Genomic DNA, 19430 nt, shown 5'->3' with positions numbered 1-19430 from the left:
CAGCCTACATACCTGGATTAAGACTTCAAAGTGTGAGACTGAAAATGATCAGGCAGGTACAAAGACCAGCAAAACTACTGGGGTCTCAAATTACACTTGAACTATCTGAATGAAGTAGTTAAAGTACAAATAGATGTGTCTTTGGATTTGCACTATGGAAGTTAAGACCCTGAGCAACTTATTAATAGGGTCCACCATCAATAACAAATCGTGTTAAGTGCTGCTCAACGTCTTCAAGTGTTAGCCTCATACTTTTTGCATATCAACACACAGATAACTTGAATCTACTTATAAGGGGCTGGCACTGGTATGGAAGCTAGGAAAGCTTCAAGCTGGAAAATGTAGTTTATTTCCATGAACATCCTAAGGGTTGGACCCAATATCCTGCGTCAAATGGAATGGATGATGGCACTCTATACAAACCAGCTATTTCAAATGGTACAATAAGGTTTCCCATTCAAAATAGACTCATTGTTTGCAAGTGTTATACTTATTGTGAAAGGTTGCCTCCATTCTGAGGACGCTTTTTAAAGAATGGTCGCCTCAGTGCCTAACAACTGTTTTCTAATTGTCTTGTCAGATTCACATAGCTACTACAATCCTCTAGAGCAGGCAGTGAACACAGTCATGATTTCCATTTAGATGTAAGAAAGGATGTGGAGCAATTAACACCTTGGCTGCTAGTGGTTTTCCCCTCCTGTGCTGCATATGCAGGATCCCCATTGTTCATGACGAGCTCAGCTCGTCATAAGCACACGACCGGTGTACTGCATGACGAGCTGAGCTCGTCATGAGCAGCGAAGGGGTTAAGTCAATTTGTACCAAACGATTTAAGGGCTTTCAATGCAGTAAATCTCACCTCCAAGCACTACGCACACCAAGACAAACTAACAGAAAACAGCAGGATGTGGGGACTCAACCCGGTCACCATCTTGATGGGAGAACTGACCGAAAAATCTGTTTCCTCACAATATAAAACAAATGCCCTGAACAGCCTAAAAAATCTGAGGGCTAAGTGGGAATCAGTACTGGGGGAATGGGATTATCTTGATTGGGAGTTAGCCTTAATGCACCCAAAAGAAGTGGTGATCACGTCTACATTAAAACATATTATATTTAAAATCCTTCACCAGGGCTACTTTGATTGAGAATGAATCCATAAAATCGGAAGGGTGATGTCACCAGAATGTTTGAGGTGTAGAGGGCTGAAGGGAAACTTCCTACATACCAGGGGTACCTTCCCGACCATACATGCTTACTGGGAGAAAGAGATATACAAACTAGGTAAGGTTGTAGGGGCAACACTCTATGAAGACTCAAAGTATAGTTTTTTGAGTATATCCAAAGAGGTTGATATTCCCAGAGCAAAGCTACTTTTCTGTAATTTGGGACTAGTGGCAGCAAAGAGATATGTAGCAAAATACTGTGAAGCCCCTGAAATGCCTACTACGTCAGAATGGAGACCGAGTATATACCTCTACATGGCCTCTGAGAAAGTCACCTATAACATTAGATGGTGCCCACGCAAGTTCCCTAAAGTCTGGGGCGAGTGGATTGCAACTCACAAACGAGAGGTTTCAGATGAGGAATCTGATTTTCTACTCATACAGGTCTGATGCTTGGTTTGCCCAAATTGATTGGAACAGCCTATCGTTTGTGATATCTTTATCTGATCCTATTGTAGTACTGCTGAAAAAAAGAAATTATTTTTGCCTGAACTGCTTTCGCCTGCAATGTTAATTTGTTAATCATGGGTACATGTTGGTGCCAGTTTGTATTGCTTTTCAAAAATAAAAAGGAAAATGTTTTACAAAAAAGAGACCCAGTCACTATTTTTTCTTTTTTAAATGCTGATTTTCTTCAACGGTTCCGGATGCAGTCAATAGTTTCTTATGTGCTATCAATGGGGTTTGTTTGTAGGGCCTGAAACACAGATTCAATGACAAGTTAAAATGTATTCCTTACCGGCACTGATCAATCAATTTTACCCCATGTGCTATAACTATGCAGATGACACGCAAATACTCCTTTAACTGGTATGCCCCAAAGACATTGGCAATTTTCAGTTGTCTCAGAGCCGTGGATCAATGGATGACGTGGAGCCATCTCAAAGTAAATGCTTCCAAAACAGAAAATATTAACATGTGGCGATTGGAAACATCATGACCCACTCACCGAGTGGCCTGATGATCTGAGAAAACCACCTAAAGTATCAAAGGAAGTAAGAAACCTGAGAATGACCTTGGATCCAAGCGATCAATAAATGCCCAAGTCAACAAACTAGCAAGATCAAGATTTGTTACTATAAAAACTCAGCAACAAATATTCACCTCATTTGGGATTTCCACACAAGGTCCAGTCTACCATCTCCCTCGTTTTGTTCAAACTTGATTACGCCAATAGCCTTTACAATGGATCACGTTCAATATTAATGAAAAGACAACAATGCATTCAGAACTCGGCTGCCAGACTACTTTTAGATATAAAACCACACGACCACAGCTCCCCTGCCTGGAAAGCCCTGCATTGGTTACCGGTTGCCAGAAGATCCAAGTTCACGCTGCTCTGTATCACCCACAAAGCGATACATGGAACAGGACCACTCTTCATCAGGAATAAAATCACCAAACACATTCAACAAAGGAACCTCCTCTTTAGAGTGGCACCTTGCCTCAAAATCCCAACGTACAAGAAAAAACACATGGGTGTCACATCCTTCTCTGTTCAAGCAGCCAAACGATGGAACTCTTTACCCTCCCAACAAAAGATCCATGGACAACCACCTTATCTTCAGAAAACTCTTCAAGAATTGGCTCTCCTCACATAACCACCACACGCAAACAGAAATATACAGCACATCCTTCTGTATACAAGTATTTACTTGAACTTTAGATATGTAGCTATATATGTGTATTTATTTGTATGAACGTGTAGAATAATTATGTTTTTAAAAAATATAGGATATTCGTTAGCCTGCTTAACAAATGTACTCATTAGTTATTCTCTGTTTTTAATATGTATATAAGTGACTGCATAAATAAGTAAATCTTTTATTATAACTGTCTGCAATTGCTTCACTCTTGAATTACAAAGAAATACATAAATAAATAAAAATCAATTTAAAGTACAACAAAGACTTAAATGCCGGAGTTTAATGAATGCATCTTTAATCTACATGTACTACCTTCCTTTATGCATCTATATACCTTCCATGTACTTATGGATCTATATATTACTTTTCTTTTTATTCAGCATATCCAATGCACTTCCCTATTTCTCATTTCTCAATATAGCCTCTAACTCAACTCGGACTCATCTCAAACCTGTTTCTACTACTCATTCCAATGCACTACCCTATTTCTCACCCTATACCTCAATAAATATATCCTCTACCTCCACTCTCTCATTCATCCCAAACCCCATACCACTACTATGATCCCCAAAATAACCCTGTCTAGACTCTTCCCTACTCTACCCCTCCTTGCATCATCTCATACCTCTTTTACTATTCCGCTGCCCCAAGACAAGCCTGGCTAAACCCTTCCTTATGACTCTTCCCCCTCCACCGCAGTTAAAGTAATCTCAAGCCTCCTCCTACTGGTAAGAGCACCAAAACATCCCACCACTATCCTCCTCAATCCAAATAACTGACTAACATATCCACCACTCAAATTACTTCACTAATTCACCACTAATCCCTTATGGGTTCTGGAGTAGCATGGTATTCGCCGAAGATCACTTCAACACCCCATCAGAGGAAGCAAGTGCTATATAAAGGCAAACCTTTATGACTCTTCTATCCCTCCACTGTCCTTTTCAATCCAAATAACGGATTACCATATCCACCACTCAAATTACTTTCATGTTTCACTATACTAATTCACCACATATCTTTTCCAGAGTAGAGTGCTACTCGCCGAAAAAGTGCTTAGACGCTTCGTAAGGAGTATTAAGCGCTATATAAATGCAATTACAATACAATGAGTGAGTAGGTGGGGTTAAAAAGAAAATACCCCAAAATGTATGAGGTTTTTGAAAAAGTTTTTCTAAGAGAAAATATAGTTACTCTTAAATAAACAAAAAAAGACATTGCTGCATTCCCGTTACATGCTAATCTTGGGAATCTATGACAGCTGAAGAATCTGTGGAGTGCTCCTGCAATTGGTGTGGGTGTACGTGTGTATGTGTGTGTACATGTACGTGTACGTGTGTGTGTACGTGTGTGTGTGTGTACATGTGTGTATGTGTGTGTGTGTACAAACATATATAAACAAAGGAGTCAAGTGAAGAATAGTTGCCGATGTGAAAACATTAAATGACAAGACTAGAACCATCACAAAATTGAGGACAGAAAAAGGAACTCCAAAGAATGTCAAATTATAGTGTATCTGTATCAAATGTGAGCAGCAACTATAAAATCCCCTCATCTTTACTAAAGCTTTAAAGTAGGCTGGACACAGCATCATCTCAGTTTAATTTTTAGGTGGCAATCGAACATATGGTCATCTAGAAGAGCCTGTGATACAGTGGACTAAGCCATTCAACAAAACAAATTCAAGGCAAGAGTTTAATTCCAAGATTACAATTAATAGAATGAGATTGACAAAAAGACAATAACTGGGTTATTTTGTTTATAGAAGGAGGCTTTGATCATTGGTAGTGCCCACGGAATAGTATTCACAGAAAAGAAACAATTGCATTTTTTATCTAAAAACCAAGACTTCGGAATTACTTCCTTTTGTTTCGTATTTCGGGGGTAATTTTGAATACATTTCTTCACCGATACTAAATTCTAGCATAAATCAGGGCAGTTTCTACTCCATTTATCTGCTGTCAAAAAGTATTGCATACAGGGTCACCCACCTGCTGTGTAACAAATGTAAACAACAAGCGAATAATAAAAGGGGAGTTATAGAAAGGGTTACTACAAGCTGATTTGAGGTTACCCCCTTACACACCCACGTGTTAAGGAGCACACTGAATGTTGCCTGGACAATGTGCATAATAAACAACATTAATACGTTTTTATGGGGTGGGTCTGTAAGACTATGCATGAATTTGCAGTTTATTAAGCCAGCTCACAGTGGCATAAGGTTATAAAGTTAATACACTGAATACCCTACACGTTTTAATGTTTATGGTTTAAATAGTTTTTACTTTAAAATATGTCCAATAGGTCACTTTCATCAGCAATACAATTACTAGCAATCGACAATTAAAAATAATCCAACCCTAACTCAAGAACACTTGAAGCTAAAAAGGGAGGGAAAGGGTACATTGAAGATACACAAAAAAAAAGAGGACAACAATATGAACTAATCACAACATCAACTCCCTGCCTGTATATTTTCCCTGAGGAGGACCTCTGAACCAGTGGTCAGTAATCAGATCACTCACCAGGGGCAGTAACCCAACAACGTGTCCATCCTTCATTGGTTAATCTGCATCAGCTATGATTTAAGTTAGCCAAACATTTTTAAAAGAAGTCGGCCTGTGACACCCCACATTACTTCCTAACAAAGTCCTCTCTCGGTCTTACTGGAAAGCACAACTGCACTGTGACACCCCTCTCCATTAAGCTATGCTTTATTTCCACAAGAGCCTTGTTTCTCACAAATGTCTCTTGACTGAAAAAAAGAAGGAAAAAAGGGGAATTGCGCTCCCCCACAACGTTTATCCTTTCTCTCCAGTCTCCAGAAGGCAGGGTATCCATCACTGAGCCACCTTTGTCATGGTCGTCTCCATGTAATTTCTGGGGTAGTCTGAACATAATCCCCACCACAGGTTGTATAACCTGCACTCCCATAGTTCGTATTTCTCCAAGCACTGTGCACAATCCATTTGCAAATGTATCTGCTGGGACCTTTGCTGCCTTTGCTGGGATACCCAGCACCCTCATCTGGTTTCCTCTGCGAAGATTGTTCAGGTGACACAGCTGAGTGTCTAGAATTGCCCTGTCATAAATAGCATTGTTTATGAAAGCTTCAAGCGTTTGAGCTGCACCTGAAGGGCTCTGCATCTGGCCTTCCGTTTTTTGCAGTCTGCCTTCATGTTTTCTCACAACTCTCTAAGCCTGCCACTCCAAAGGTCAATCCCTCCAGTTTATCTTCAATCTATTTCAATGGTAATTTGTATTTCTCGAAGCATATTGCATTACCAGAGCATAACAGGGTTCCCTCTTCCGGTGTTAACTCCTGCTCATCTATACATTGTACAAGGTGTTCACTGTTGATGTTAACTAGCAGCCCGCTCTGGGGCTTAAAAACTATCCCCTTTTCTTTGTCCCATCTCGGATATGGCTTTAAGGGTAAAAGGGTAAAACACTCTTTAATAATGCAGGAGCACCAACTTCACTTCCCCTCTAGGGCATGTTGACAGAGGAAAAATGGCCTCCTCTCTGCTCATCCAGCTCATCTCCGCTCAGGTGAAGTGACAGCCTTTGGATTTCTTGTCACCTGTAGTTTATGGTGGGTTTATAAGCATTATTAGGCCTCCAGAGGTCACCACCTATCTAGTCTGGCACAATCTGCCAACCGATGCATCTTCACAGCTCGAGAGAAGCCCCTAGGAGCTCCATCACTGTGCCATTTTAAGCCCTGTAGCTCTCCTGGCCCGATGTTCCACTTGGTCGCTCGGGCTATCAGTCCACTCTGCGGCACACACAAAGTTGCAAACACCAACCATAACTGCATAAATGCTTGTGTCGATACACCAATATGAGATCCTAAAAATCGGCCAGGAAGCAGAAGTCGGAGACCTCGCAGCTGTAGGAGCAACCAAGTTATGGCCATCAATCAAGTTGCCGGTGCCTCCAGACTTTTTGTCTGTAGTGTGATGATTCACTGGCGTAAAGGGAATCCAGGGCCATCTGTTGGAGAACTCAGAGGAATCCACCATCTTCGGCTCCAGACAGCCTCATCCTCCTATTCTGTAGTTTTAAAGGAGGACACCTAGTGAAATTATTTTTTGATCACTTCACACTTCAAATATGTGTTTTGACATGTTTAAATTACATGCTACAGGAATCTTGACCCTTCTATTCCCTCTCTAGCTCAATGATTCTGTACCATCTACATCTCTGGCCGTGCCAATGTCTGACTTGGCAAAAAGGTTTAGTCTTACCTGGTCTGAGTTTCCACATCAACAGAAGAATCAAGCACAGCAGACTCCTCAGGCAAAGAGTGCTCAAGAACAGGTGTTAGCTGCTGTTCGTTCTTGGTGTCTGACGTTGTCTGTGTCGATTCCACTCCACATTTTTCTTTGATATCTGTAAAGCGGAAAGAAAGTTTTTAGCAAATGCAGTTCCTTTCTAAAACAAGGTACAAGAGAATTTGGAACAAAAACCAGTACAGTCTTGAGAAACATTATTGCATTGGTTTCGAGTTTTGCAATATAAAAGTATCAAATAAATCAATACAAAGATAGAATGGTTGACTTTTAAGTAACTGTTTAACATGTCTTACAGTGGACCCCCTGGAACAATAAAGGCATCCTCTTTCTCAGTTATCCAGGTAAAAAAAAGAAATGTATGTCATTGTAACCCATCTCTATTTCCTTTTGCCCAGATGACCAGAGTCCCGGAGGTGAACATGATGATACCGGAAGACCCCATCACTCAAAAATAGGCAACAAGTAGCATCTACTAGAATAACATAATTTAATGGACAGTATCAGTAGGGTTTAAATCTCTCTTTTATAAACGTCTTTAGCCCTTACACTCACAAAATATACATCTCCTTTTTTCGACATAGGGGTTTTGACAGGGTCCATGCTCAATGTAGTAATCACACTGGCCCCTAAGCCAGGCAAAACCCCATGAAGGATGGTTCTTGCTGGCCAATCTAATTTTTCAATTTTAATAGCAAACAGGATTCGTCATAGGTAGGCAATGCGTTAATAACACTAACAAGATAAAAAACGAAATACAAAGTGTAGAAAGTACTGGTAAAAACGCCTTGCTTCTTGTACCAAACACAGCAAAAGCTTTCAATAGGGTTAACTGGACTTTCTTGCAACATGAGCTTAAGTTACTCAGGTTTGGTCCACTGATCACTTTTCAGATGCTAGCCACCTACAAAAATCCTATGGCCCAATTAGTGTGAATGAATTGGCCTCTACATCTGACTGCCAGGATGCGTACCTCGCAAGGCTGTCCCCTCTCATCCTTATTGTTTGCCCTGTGCATGCAACCCTTGGTTAACCCCTTCCAGGCTCATGACGAGCTGGGCTCGTCATGGTGTAGCCTCCTCGCACGCTGATGACGAGCCCAGCTCGTCATGTAACATGGGTTTTTTTAAATCTCAGCATAGCTCCAGAATACCACTAGCGCGCATGTGGTTAACCACATGCACTGTATGGTCAGATCTGAGAAGTAGTCATAAGCAAGGACGAGTTCGAACTGTCTATGTTTGCTGATGATGTGATGGTACGTGTAATGGATCCTGTGAAATCAATCCCAACACTTGTTGACAAAGTCGAGTGCAATGTCAGGATTTAGAATCAACTTCTAGAAATCTGAATTATTAGCCCAGAATGCCCCAGTAGTACAGATGAATATCATATGGATGGATTTCCCTCTTCATTGCGTCACCCCAGCAGTTACATGCTTTGGGGAATGAGTAGCTACATCTACATCTCAGATACTATTGTTGAATTTGCTTCACACTCCTCTCCCCTTTTTGGGGAAGGATCCAGTATGTAGGCCTTGGAGTCTCAGAGTCCCCTCTGAGAGAATCTAGTGCGTATGGGGAGACTCTCTTAACAGAGATGGGGAAATTATACCACTTCCCCTGGGATCACAGCTTACTGGACTTTGGACGCAGCTTTGACATCTTCTACCGGTTTGTGTCCCCATCTCCCTCCCCCTCCTCCTCCTCTTTCCATGCTGTGTCTCTCACCCTCCCCTCCTCTATTCTCTCTTCTTCCCCTGCTCCCACCCACCCTCCCCTGAATCTCTCCCCTTGCCTGCTTTTTCCCTTATGTATATGTACTTTTTGTTTGTCTCTAGCTTACATGTAACTATGTTTGCCAAGCACTAATAACGGTGTAACCTTTGTAATGATGTAACCTGCAACTATGGTCTCATACTCATGTAAAGCGCTCTGATACCTCCAGATCTAGCCAGCACTATATAAAATCTTTCAAATAAAAAAATACAAGAGCTACATTTATTGCACAGGACTCGTTATCAAGGACAGGCAGGATTGCCACTGTGAAATAGACATCCAATTCCACTAGTACTCACAATCATCCAACAACAACTCCAGACGGCTATAGACAAAATTATCTTGAGCAGAAAAAGGGTCAGTACGCCATGGAAACAAAGTTTATATAGACAGTTATTTAAATGTCCCTCGGTGTATAGATAGATATACAGTTAGAGCTCGATAAATAAATAGAAATAGATCAATAGATATATCTCTACCTGCCAGGAAGGAATGGCAGTCCCACCTATATTGCCTTGAAGCTAAGGGTTCTGGAAGATGGGATAAAAAGAAAACTAACAAGCAATGATGCCTTGTTGACCATCTCATAGCCGGGTCCGCTCTGTGCTTGATGCTGTGGTTAGCAAAGAAGCATAGAAGATGGCAGTGATACTCCTCGTAAATTACTTAGGCTACAATCAGCACCTCGGTACAGACAGCAAAAATAAGGGATTTACCACCTTTCTCCCTCACCTTTAATACATTATGTGACAGCTCTTATTTCTCACTGGGGCTGGAGAGGTGAGGATTTTAAGTATGAAGGGATCACAAGAGTAACATACTGTGCCCCCTGTTTAACAAAGTGAAAATTAAATTGGTCCAGGGAGTACAGATTATCTAAAATGGAGAATTCAATTATTAGCAGTTGTATCCCTAGGCACTACACCTGTTAAACAAGTTCGACACCACTAGAGACCTCACTGTTTGAGAACTACTTGCCAAGAGAAATGGAGCACCGCTTCATTTTCTGCATTCAAAAAATTCTCTTAACAGCGACAACTGCCACAAAATACTCTGGGGTCACAAGAATGTTTTGTGAGAATTCATAGACCGTGAATGTAATAAGCTGCACAATGACAAATGGGACTCAGTAAAATCTACTTCAAAGTTGAACTGTGCTGGTTTCACACTCTTGAGAAAATAAATGATTGGGGTAGCTTAAAATCTAAAATGAAGCAGCTGTTTAAGCCACCAGTTCCTTGGCACACTTGCTGTGGCACTGTTCCGTATTTCATAAATGCTAGGAGAACAATCTAAAATCAGTTTATATGTCTGCTATTCAGTTACCTAGACACCCATTATTTGTGCAGCCAGGCATCCTTTACACTGGTCCTTGCTCTCCAAGATCCACTAGAGTTAAGCATCTTGTAGACCGTGGTCTCATATTATGAGCCTGTTAACACAATACTATGAAAGATACTTTGAATCCGATTTAGATGTTAACCATTGTATAACATTGTTGTTACTGTGTTTCAGTAAATCAATAGTCTATTCCACTACCCTCAGGTCACAAGACAGCTACATCGACACTTGTTAGATTACGAAGGGACAAACAATTTATTCCATATACGTTTTCTATGTAAACAAGAAAAATACAAAAATAATACACTATCAAATTCTGACTGGTACAATACGTTTGTAGCTATTACTATACATTTTAATGTATAATATTAAGTTCAAAGGATTACCTACACTTTAGCATAATTGTACAATACCATGCATACATTTATTATTTAAACCTGCCAGCCTTGAGGTGGTCTTCCTTTCAACTTATGCCTTCCTCCCCTACTTTTTCTGACCTTGTTTCTGCTCATATTAGGAGTCTGCACATTTTACTACAGCTAACCGGTGCTAAAGTGCTTGTGCTCACTCCCCTAAACATGGTAATAGTGGTTCATCCCATATTGGCAAATTTAATTTACTTATAAGTCACTAGTAAAGTGATACTCCCTGTGCCCAGGGTATGTAAATTAAATTCGACTAGTGGGCCTGCAGCACTGAGTGTACCACCCACTTAAGAACTTTAACCATGTCTCAGGCCAGCCAATGCAAATCATATGTGTGCAGTGTACACTGCCATGTCGACCTGGCAAAATGAAGCCTTTTGCCATACCCAAACCTTCTCTTTCTATACATATCTTTTACTCCCACTGCTGATCTGCCAGATAGGACCCTCCTACCAGCCCCCTATGCTTGCATCCCCTATGCTTCTGAGACATTGAGAATTTTGGGGACTGACTGAACTTAACACCAAGGTCACAACCACCCTGCCTGAGCTCAAGATGGTGCCTCAGTAGGTCTCTCCACGATGCCTCCACCACTACTGGACAATAGAACTTATCATCGACCTGATCTTAACCACATCCTTCACCAGACCTTGATCCTGCTCTCCCTCTAGGACATGTACTCTTCAAATTTTTCCTCGACTGTGGAGACCCTGCCATTTGACTGATGCCCTGTGGAGCTACCTGTTAGCTGAAGAGGAGATGGGCTGTGGATCCCCCCTCGTCCGTCACCTACCCAGCCGGACTTTGGGCAGACGTTACTTCGTCTCTGTCGTATCTCCCTCCCACCCTTCACCCTACCCCCATCCCTCTCTACGCTCCCTTCTTCTTGCCTTCTATCCCATAAATGTTTTTCTGTTGAGACCTAGCTATTTGCCCGATGCCCGGTGGAGCTACCTGATAGCTGAAGAGGAGAGATAGGCTGTGGATTCCACCTCAGCAGTCACCTACCCAGCCGGACCTTGGGCAGACTTTCCCTTCGTCTCTCCGTTGTACCCTACCCATTTCTCCTCTATCCCTTTCCCCTTCTCACTCCATTTTTCTTTTCTTCTATGCTCCTTAAATGTTTTTACTGATATCATTGGTAACTTTTAACTGATGCAAGTTGGCAACCATGTGGAACCTTATGTAAAGAGCTCTGATATTTTCGGATCTAGCCAGCGCTATATAAAACTCTTTAAATAAAATAAATAAATATACATATGTCACCCCTAAGGTGTGCCCTGGACAACCCAGAGAGCAGGGTGCAGTGTATTTAAAAGGCAGGACATGTACATTTAAGTTTTACATGCCCTGGTAATGAAAGACACTGTGTTGGTTTTCACTACTGCAAGGCCTACTTCTCCCATTTGATAACATTGGGATTACCTTATTACACTTTATAAGAGTCATTTCCAAATGGGAAGAGGATTCAAGTTTGGTGTCTATGGAATCACAATTTAAAATCCAAAATTATGTTGAAGTTGGAATTTAAATTTAAATTCTGAAAATGCCAATTTTAGACAGTGGCATTTTCTTACTTTAGCCATTTGGTGCCTATCTCTGATCACATTTCTGGAGTGGGGGTGACAGCGGGGCGTTGTGCGTTCCCCCTAGACAGCCACATACAATGAGAGCTTAGGTGTGAATTGATGGGCCATGTTGGCAGGATGGGAAGGAGGATCTGGACACAGCCTCCCCTACACCTGAATAGCTTGTGTCCTGTACAACATTATACCCCGGCACTCTAAGCGTCAAATAGATAACAGTGTATAACCTTGATAAGTTGGTATCATACAACTCGAAATTCAATATTTTAAAGGCATTCAGCAGACATGAGTTTGTACAAATGTTTCCTTTATTGTAATTTATGCAGATATATATATATATATATATATATATATATATATATATATATAAAACAATTTCCGTTAGGACTGTGTGTACCCTTATTCCAAAACAATTAAAAATAGAGATATTGACAGAAATCGTTGCACTACACGGTTCTGATCAATATGTACAAAAGCAGCCGACATGTGTTTTGTCACATCCAGTGACTTCCTCAAGGTTCGCAAAAATTGTTTCAATGGTAACCAACCATATCTCTTCATAGTCTAATACAGGACTTGGTTGTGGCATCCAAATCCAACTGTGTTTTGGATATATTGCCCATAGGATTTTCACTTGTTGGACAGGGAAAGTCCAGAAAGTCAGGTTCAAATGAAGCTACCAATAAGCTTGCAACAAATGTTAGGATAAATCAAATAACAATGCACAGTCTAATCGTATTCCTTACTTTTTCCCCTTTCTTCAATGATATTAGCGGAGATCCCAATACATTGTCAATGATATGGTAATTCCAAAGGGTTCTGTATTTTCTTTCCGTTTTCTTGCTCCTTTGTCATAATACATTTGATTTTGGACACTCTTTTTGATGAACAATACAACAGGGGACTAAGAGTGAATCCACATTCTCCCTACCTCTCCTTTTGTTGATTTACCTTTAGAATCTTGCCAACTGTCGGATATACACAGAAGTGTTTACCACACATCTGGTTGGCCAGTTCACTTGTACAATTTTTGAGGTGTGACCCCCAGAACACTACTACCAATTCTTAAATTGTAAAAAAAGCTTGCATACCCCTCTGTAGTGAATAAAGAGGCAGGAAGGAAGGACTTCGGTGCACTTCAAAGGCATTTCTCTGAAGTCGCCCTCACTGCAAAGACACCACTGGGTATAAGTACTGGACCCCAGACACCACCACGTCAGTACATTTCTGGGCCCGTCGATACCCTGCAAGAAAGAAGGAATGCTGTGCTGCTGATGGGCTGCCACTCTGCTGGACTCCTGCTTTGCTGATCTGCTGCCTGCTCTCCCCTTGTTTGGGTGAGAAGGACTGGGCCTGAATCACTTGAACTCCAGAACCTTAAGTGACTCCAAGGGCTAGCTAGCTGACCTCCTGATCTGAAGCCTTGGGATATAACAGGCTTCCAATCACTGCACCTGGACTCTGCCATATGTGAGTCTATCCTGCTAAGTGGTGCCAACCCAGTCCTAGATCCTTGGAAGTGGGCCTAAGGTGCTTGCCAGAACTTTGCTGTCAGGCGCCTCGGGATTAGACTTTTCATTCCCGCATGTCAGGTCACTTTTGAGACCAACGCATGTCACATTTAAATAAATCCAGCACACATGGCTGATTGGTTGGTCCATCTTGCATAGTGTGATTCAGTTGACAATACTAACTTATATATTTGTGCCACTATTTGTCCTGAAGATGGTCCCAAGGATCTGTGCCACCAGGGACCGAAACGTCGACGTATGAACACCGTTTTTGCTCAAATCATTTAATTTGGTTTTGTACACCTATTGAATATGTGCAATGAACTTTTGAACATGGCTATTTGCAAAACCCATGTTTAATGCGAAAGGTGTTCCCTCTACCACTCAACATTGTTTGGAATAACTGGTAGTTGATGTTGCCAGAAATCAATTGATCAAAATCTATGTATTATTAAAGAACTTTATCTTTTTTGATAAACCTTTGTTATCATTTAAAGGTCCTGTGACTCTCACAAAATTAAGTGTTCATAGATATGACACGATCGAATACTGAAGTTGTTGTATAAATGATTCCTTTAGGGACTCTTTTTGCTATTGTTATTGCCAGTGGAACAGGCATATCTTTCTTCGGAGATAAGCATCCCCAAGCAGAACTGATGCATCTCCTTGGTTGAGTGTTGGTGCTTTCACCCCTATGCTAGAGCTGATTAAAGAATGGTAATCTTGTAAGAAACCCAATATGATTGCTTAATAGAAAATTTTTACGATAAAATATGATATGCAGCCCAACATTCTTGTCAATGCCCATTATAAACACGACATGGTGACTAAATAATACTCTCTTAGAAAGAACGCTGTCAGTCTAGTCCATGAACTGGAAGTGGGTGATTGGAGCAGTGGGAGCTCAGGTGTTTTTCCCATCAAAAGCAGAATATATGGAAGAGGTGGAATAGGTAGTTACTTTTCTTTCTGCTGATCTGGAGACTGAAACCTGTGAGATCAAGCACATTTTTATAAAGAGGTGCACATATCCCTGCATTATTGTTTCTTAATTACAATGAGTTTTTTCTTAGACTTATTTAATACAACCCAATTCCAATTCTCAAAGTTTTAAAGGCATTTGCTTTGCCAAAGGCAAATCCAGATAAGTTGTATACATTCTTTGCATTTTATTATTATTATTATTATATGAAATTTGTAATGCGCTCAGCTTACCCAGGGGCATCCCGGCGCAACAGACCAAAGAAGGAGGAACTCGATAACTCACTACTGTGGAAACAAGTAGGTTTTAAGAAGTTTCCTAAATACTAGGATCTTGTGCTCTGAGCGAATCTTAAGGGGCAGAGAGTTCCACAGAGATGCCACCTGTACCGAGAAGCGCCTGCCCCCAGTCCGAGCTCTCCTGACTCTCGCAGATTGCAAAAGATGTTGCTGGTCTGAGCGCAAAAGGCGGGGAGGTTTATAAGGACGGGCCATATTAAAAAGGATGGGGGGGCCTTTGCCATGGAGAATTTTATGGGCCGTACACAACGCCTTGAATTTCACCCGCTCCTTAACAGGGAGCCAGTGAAGTGCTTTCAGGGCCGGGGCAGCAGACTGCCTTCTAGGGATCTCCATCAAAACTCTGGCAGCTGCATTTTGCACCTGTTGGAGGGTTTTAAAGGTGGCTTCAGGGGCACCAAGAAACAGGGCATTACCAAAGTCAAGCCTAGAAAGGATTAAGCCACGCATCAAAAGCTTCTTAGCTGGATCCGGAAGCAGTGGGAGAACCTTTCGGGCTGACTTCAGTAGACCGAAGCAAACCCCCGCGGTCTTTCTGGCGTGGGTCCTGAAGGACAGATCTTCCTCCAACCATACTCCCAAGGACTTGATCTCCTTCTTGGGAGATGGAGGGTCGCCAAGAGACCGGGGCCAACAGCTGGTAATGATGGAGGGACTGGTGTTGCCCAAGAGCATCAGCTCAGTTTTTCCTCCATTGAGCTTCAGAGCTGAGTTGGACATCCATTGGTAGACATTAGCCAGGCAGTCATGCAACAAGTTGGGTTGTTCCGCCAGCTGAGTGAGGCCCACCACCAGCTGAGTATCATCAGCATAGCTGATGATCTTCAGCCCAGAGGGGGCTACCACTCTTTCAAGTGGAGTCATATATGCATTGAACAAAGTAGGGCTCAGCGATGAGCCCTGAGGGACTCCACATTGAAGAGGGAATAGGGAGGACTGTTCTGCCCCTTCCCAGACTTGGTAGAAACGGTTGGAGAGAAAAGATCCCAACCATTTCAGGGCCGTCCCTGAGACACCTACCTCTGACAGGCGTTGGAGGAGCACCTGATGACTCACGGTGTCAAAGGCAGCACTCAAGTCCAGGAGGATCACTGCCACTGATCCTCCAGCATCAAGAGTGCTCCTTGCTTCCTCCACTACCGCCAGCAGGGCTGTGTCCGTTCCTTGGCCGGGACGGAAACCAGTCTGGGAGTCTCCCAACAGGTAGTTGGACTCAAGATAGTGAGAGAGCTGACGGTTAACCAGCTTCTCTGCGATTTTAGAAAACCCCGGCAGAAGCGAGATAGGCCTGAAGTTGGTCAGATTGGCGGGATCCAAGCCTGGTTTTTTTAATAGGGCTTTTACTACTGCCTTTTTCCATCTCTGAGGGACTATACCATCAGAGAGAGAGAGGTTGACAAGGTCAGTAAGAGGAGCTGACAGAGTATTAGCCACAAGTTTAAGATGTTTCATAGGCACTGGGTCACTCGGAGATCCACTCTTCATCTCCACCAAGACCTTTGTAACCTCCTCCTCCGAGAAGGGGCCAAAAGAGACAAGTTCGGTCGGGCAGCTTATAGGACCAGTAGCCGGCTCAGAGATTTGAGGCATAGCGGGCAGAGAAGATAGGATTGTATCTATTTTAGAATGGAAGAAACTAGCCAGTTCTTCACATTTATCTTTAGGATTGACGTGCACGACTGGCGGGACTGGGGCTTTGAGGAGTTCTTTAAAAATTTTAAAGGATTCTCTTGGAGAGTTACTTGCCCTCTCAATCTTATCACTAAAGAAAATCTTTTTGACATCTTTCAGTGCACTTTTGTATTTTCTCATCTCTCTTTTATAATTAGCCCGGCTTTCTTCCGTCTGCTCTCTCCTCCAGGCACGTTCAAGCCTTTTGCAGGAAGTTCTGCAACTCCTGAGTTCCGGAGTATACCAGGGGGCGGAAGCAGTTCTTCTCTCCCTGATAAGCCTCCTTTTTTTAGGAATCAGTCGATCCAGAGAGTTAGTGAGCCAATTAGCTAGATGTTGATCAGCGATATTGGGGTCATCTACCGGGTCAGGGCGAGTTATCGCTAGCTCTTCAACCCAACTTTCAACCGGCAGCTTCGACCAGAGACGTTCCATAGTGTATTGTCTAGGCACGGGATCTCCCCGGTTCTTCAACAACCAGCTGAAAGGAATAAGGTGGTGATCCGTCCAGGGAAGGGCCAACATCTGGAGGGCTTGCAGGTTGGCAGTATTAGCAAAAACAGCGTCGAGCTGATGACCTCTGTTATGAGTGGCTCCCAGATGAGCGAGGTGAAGATCGAGAGCATCAAATGAGCTCAATAAATCTCTTGCCACCACGTCATTGGGGTCATCAAAGTGAAGATTAAAATCCCCCAGAAGTACAAAGTTGCATGAGGCAGCGGCTAATGGAATGATGGCCTCAATAATAGAGTCCACAAAATTCCCCAGCGCAGCAGGAGGGCGATATAAAAGGAGGCCGGAGATGGAAACGGAGGAAGATATGCCAAGGGAGAAATGACAACTTTCAGTGTTGGTAATACCGCAGTCTGCAGCTTTGCACACGAAAGTGTCTCTATAAACGATGGCCACTCCACCTCCTCTCCCATCCGGCCTATCCAGATGGAAAATGAGGTAACCCGGTGGGAGAGCATGGACAATATCGGGACCTGAACAGGCGGTCAACCACGTTTCCGTTAGGAATAACACATCCAGACAGTGGTCCAAAAGGAGGGAGTGTATTTCTATTGCGTGACAGGGCAATGATCTGCAATTCAGCAGAGCCATAGTGAGTGTGTTTAAAGCCACACAGTTATTAGACACAGGACACCCGAGACAGTGTTTAAAGGCAGTACCCTCAACCCAATTATAATGGCAACTAGGAAGTTTAGTCGCGCGAAGCGAGAGCAGAGAGTCTCGTGAATACCTGAGAGGAGGGGCCAGATGTCTAGATGGATTGAGCAGAGTGGTATGCCCTGAGCCCGTCTGGGCCCGGATGGGCACAGACGGGCTTGACTCTGGCGAAACTCCGGCGATATTCCGGCATCCCCGCTGCGCGTCTCCGCTGCGCGTGAACATGGCAGCTTTTAAGCCCTAGTCGCCTCCTAGAGAGAGGACTAGCGCTTGCACCCTCTTCCCCAACCAAAGATGTCCGCCAAAAGCAACAAACACAGTCGAGGGACCGGCAAAGAGCAGTGATTCCACCGGTTACCGAGCGTTTCAGTGGATGCAAACACAATTAGGCATATGCCAGCTGAATACACAACAGGGGCAACAATTTTAATTAAAAGTTCAGAATTGACCAATTTTACAAAAAAACGAGTGGTTTTAAAAAGGCTCAAGGGAGCAGCTAGCAAGTCAGCATGGAGTGGAGTGGAAGCGCTGTGTGTAATGCGCTAGTGGTCAAGAACGAGCTGCCAGATTTGTCAGCTTTTAAGCCCTAGTCGCCTCCTAGAGAGAGGACTAGCGCGTGCACCCTCTTCCCCAACCAAAGATGTCCGCCAAAAGCAACAAACACAGGCGAGGGACCGGCAAAGAGCAGTGATTCCACCGGTTACCGAGCGTTTCAGTGGATGCAAACACAATTAGGCATATGCCAGCTGAATACACAACAGGGGCAACAATTTTAATTAAAAGTTCAGAATTGACCAATTTTACAAAAAAACGAGTGGTTTTAAAAAGGCTCAAGGGAGCAGCTAGCAAGTCAGCATGGAGTGGAGTGGAAGCGCTGTATGTAATGCGCTAGTGGTCAAGAACGAGCTGCCAGATTTGTCAGCTTTTAAGCCCTAGTCGCCTCCTAGAGAGAGGACTAGCGCGTGCACCCTCTTCCCCAACCAAAGATGTCCGCCAAAAGCAACAAACACAGGCGAGGGACCGGCAAAGAGCAGTGATTCCACCGGTTACCAAGCGTTTCAGTGGATGCAAACACAATTAGGCATATGCCAGCTGAATACACAACAGGGGCAACAATTTTAATTAAAAGTTCAGAATTGACCAATTTTACAAAAAAACGAGTGGTTTTAAAAAGGCTCAAGGGAGCAGCTAGCAAGTCAGCATGGAGTGGAGTGGAAGCGCTGTGTGAAATGCGCTAGTGGTCTTAACTGGAAACATTACACAACTCCTGGTACAATCATGCACACAACTCAGCTCCACGCCAAAGGATTGGCTGTGTGTTTGCCCCAAGACCTATGTATATCCTTTCTGGTTCTCTCACTAACCGATATCTACCATCCTAAAGAAGTTAATACACTTACCACACTTAAATACACATATAAATGATCAAAGACACCTCTAGTCACTCAAAAGAAAGCAATGCACAGTCGTGCATCCCAACAGAACAAAACAATTGCAGTA

The 19430-nt window shown here is 42.8% G+C and overlaps 1 protein-coding gene across 2 annotated transcripts in view; it reads right to left on the bottom strand.

The window, feature by feature from the left end:
* The window catches only part of LOC147666684 (histone-lysine N-methyltransferase 2C-like), a 369504-nt gene that overhangs the window by 144372 nt on the left and 205702 nt on the right, over nucleotides 1–19430 (bottom strand). The window contains exons 3-4 of one of the 2 annotated variants that reach the window (XM_086948970.1): nucleotides 7123–7267; nucleotides 6795–6928 (exon numbers count right to left, since the gene is read on the bottom strand). In XM_086948970.1, coding sequence (XP_086805096.1) covers nucleotides 6916–6928; nucleotides 7123–7267 — 158 coding nt within the window. In that variant the 3' untranslated portion in view covers nucleotides 6795–6915. Of the gene's footprint in view, nucleotides 1–6794; nucleotides 6929–7122; nucleotides 7268–19430 lie in introns of those variants that run through there. The other variant, XM_086948969.1, reaches the window with a different exon arrangement.

This window comes from Lissotriton vulgaris, unplaced genomic scaffold (assembly GCF_964263255.1).
Source record: "Lissotriton vulgaris unplaced genomic scaffold, aLisVul1.2 SCAFFOLD_1077, whole genome shotgun sequence".
Lineage (NCBI taxonomy): Eukaryota > Metazoa > Chordata > Amphibia > Caudata > Salamandridae > Lissotriton > Lissotriton vulgaris.
The sequence above is the reverse complement of the archived record's forward strand: the minus strand, read 5'-3'. Positions and strand labels throughout refer to the sequence as shown.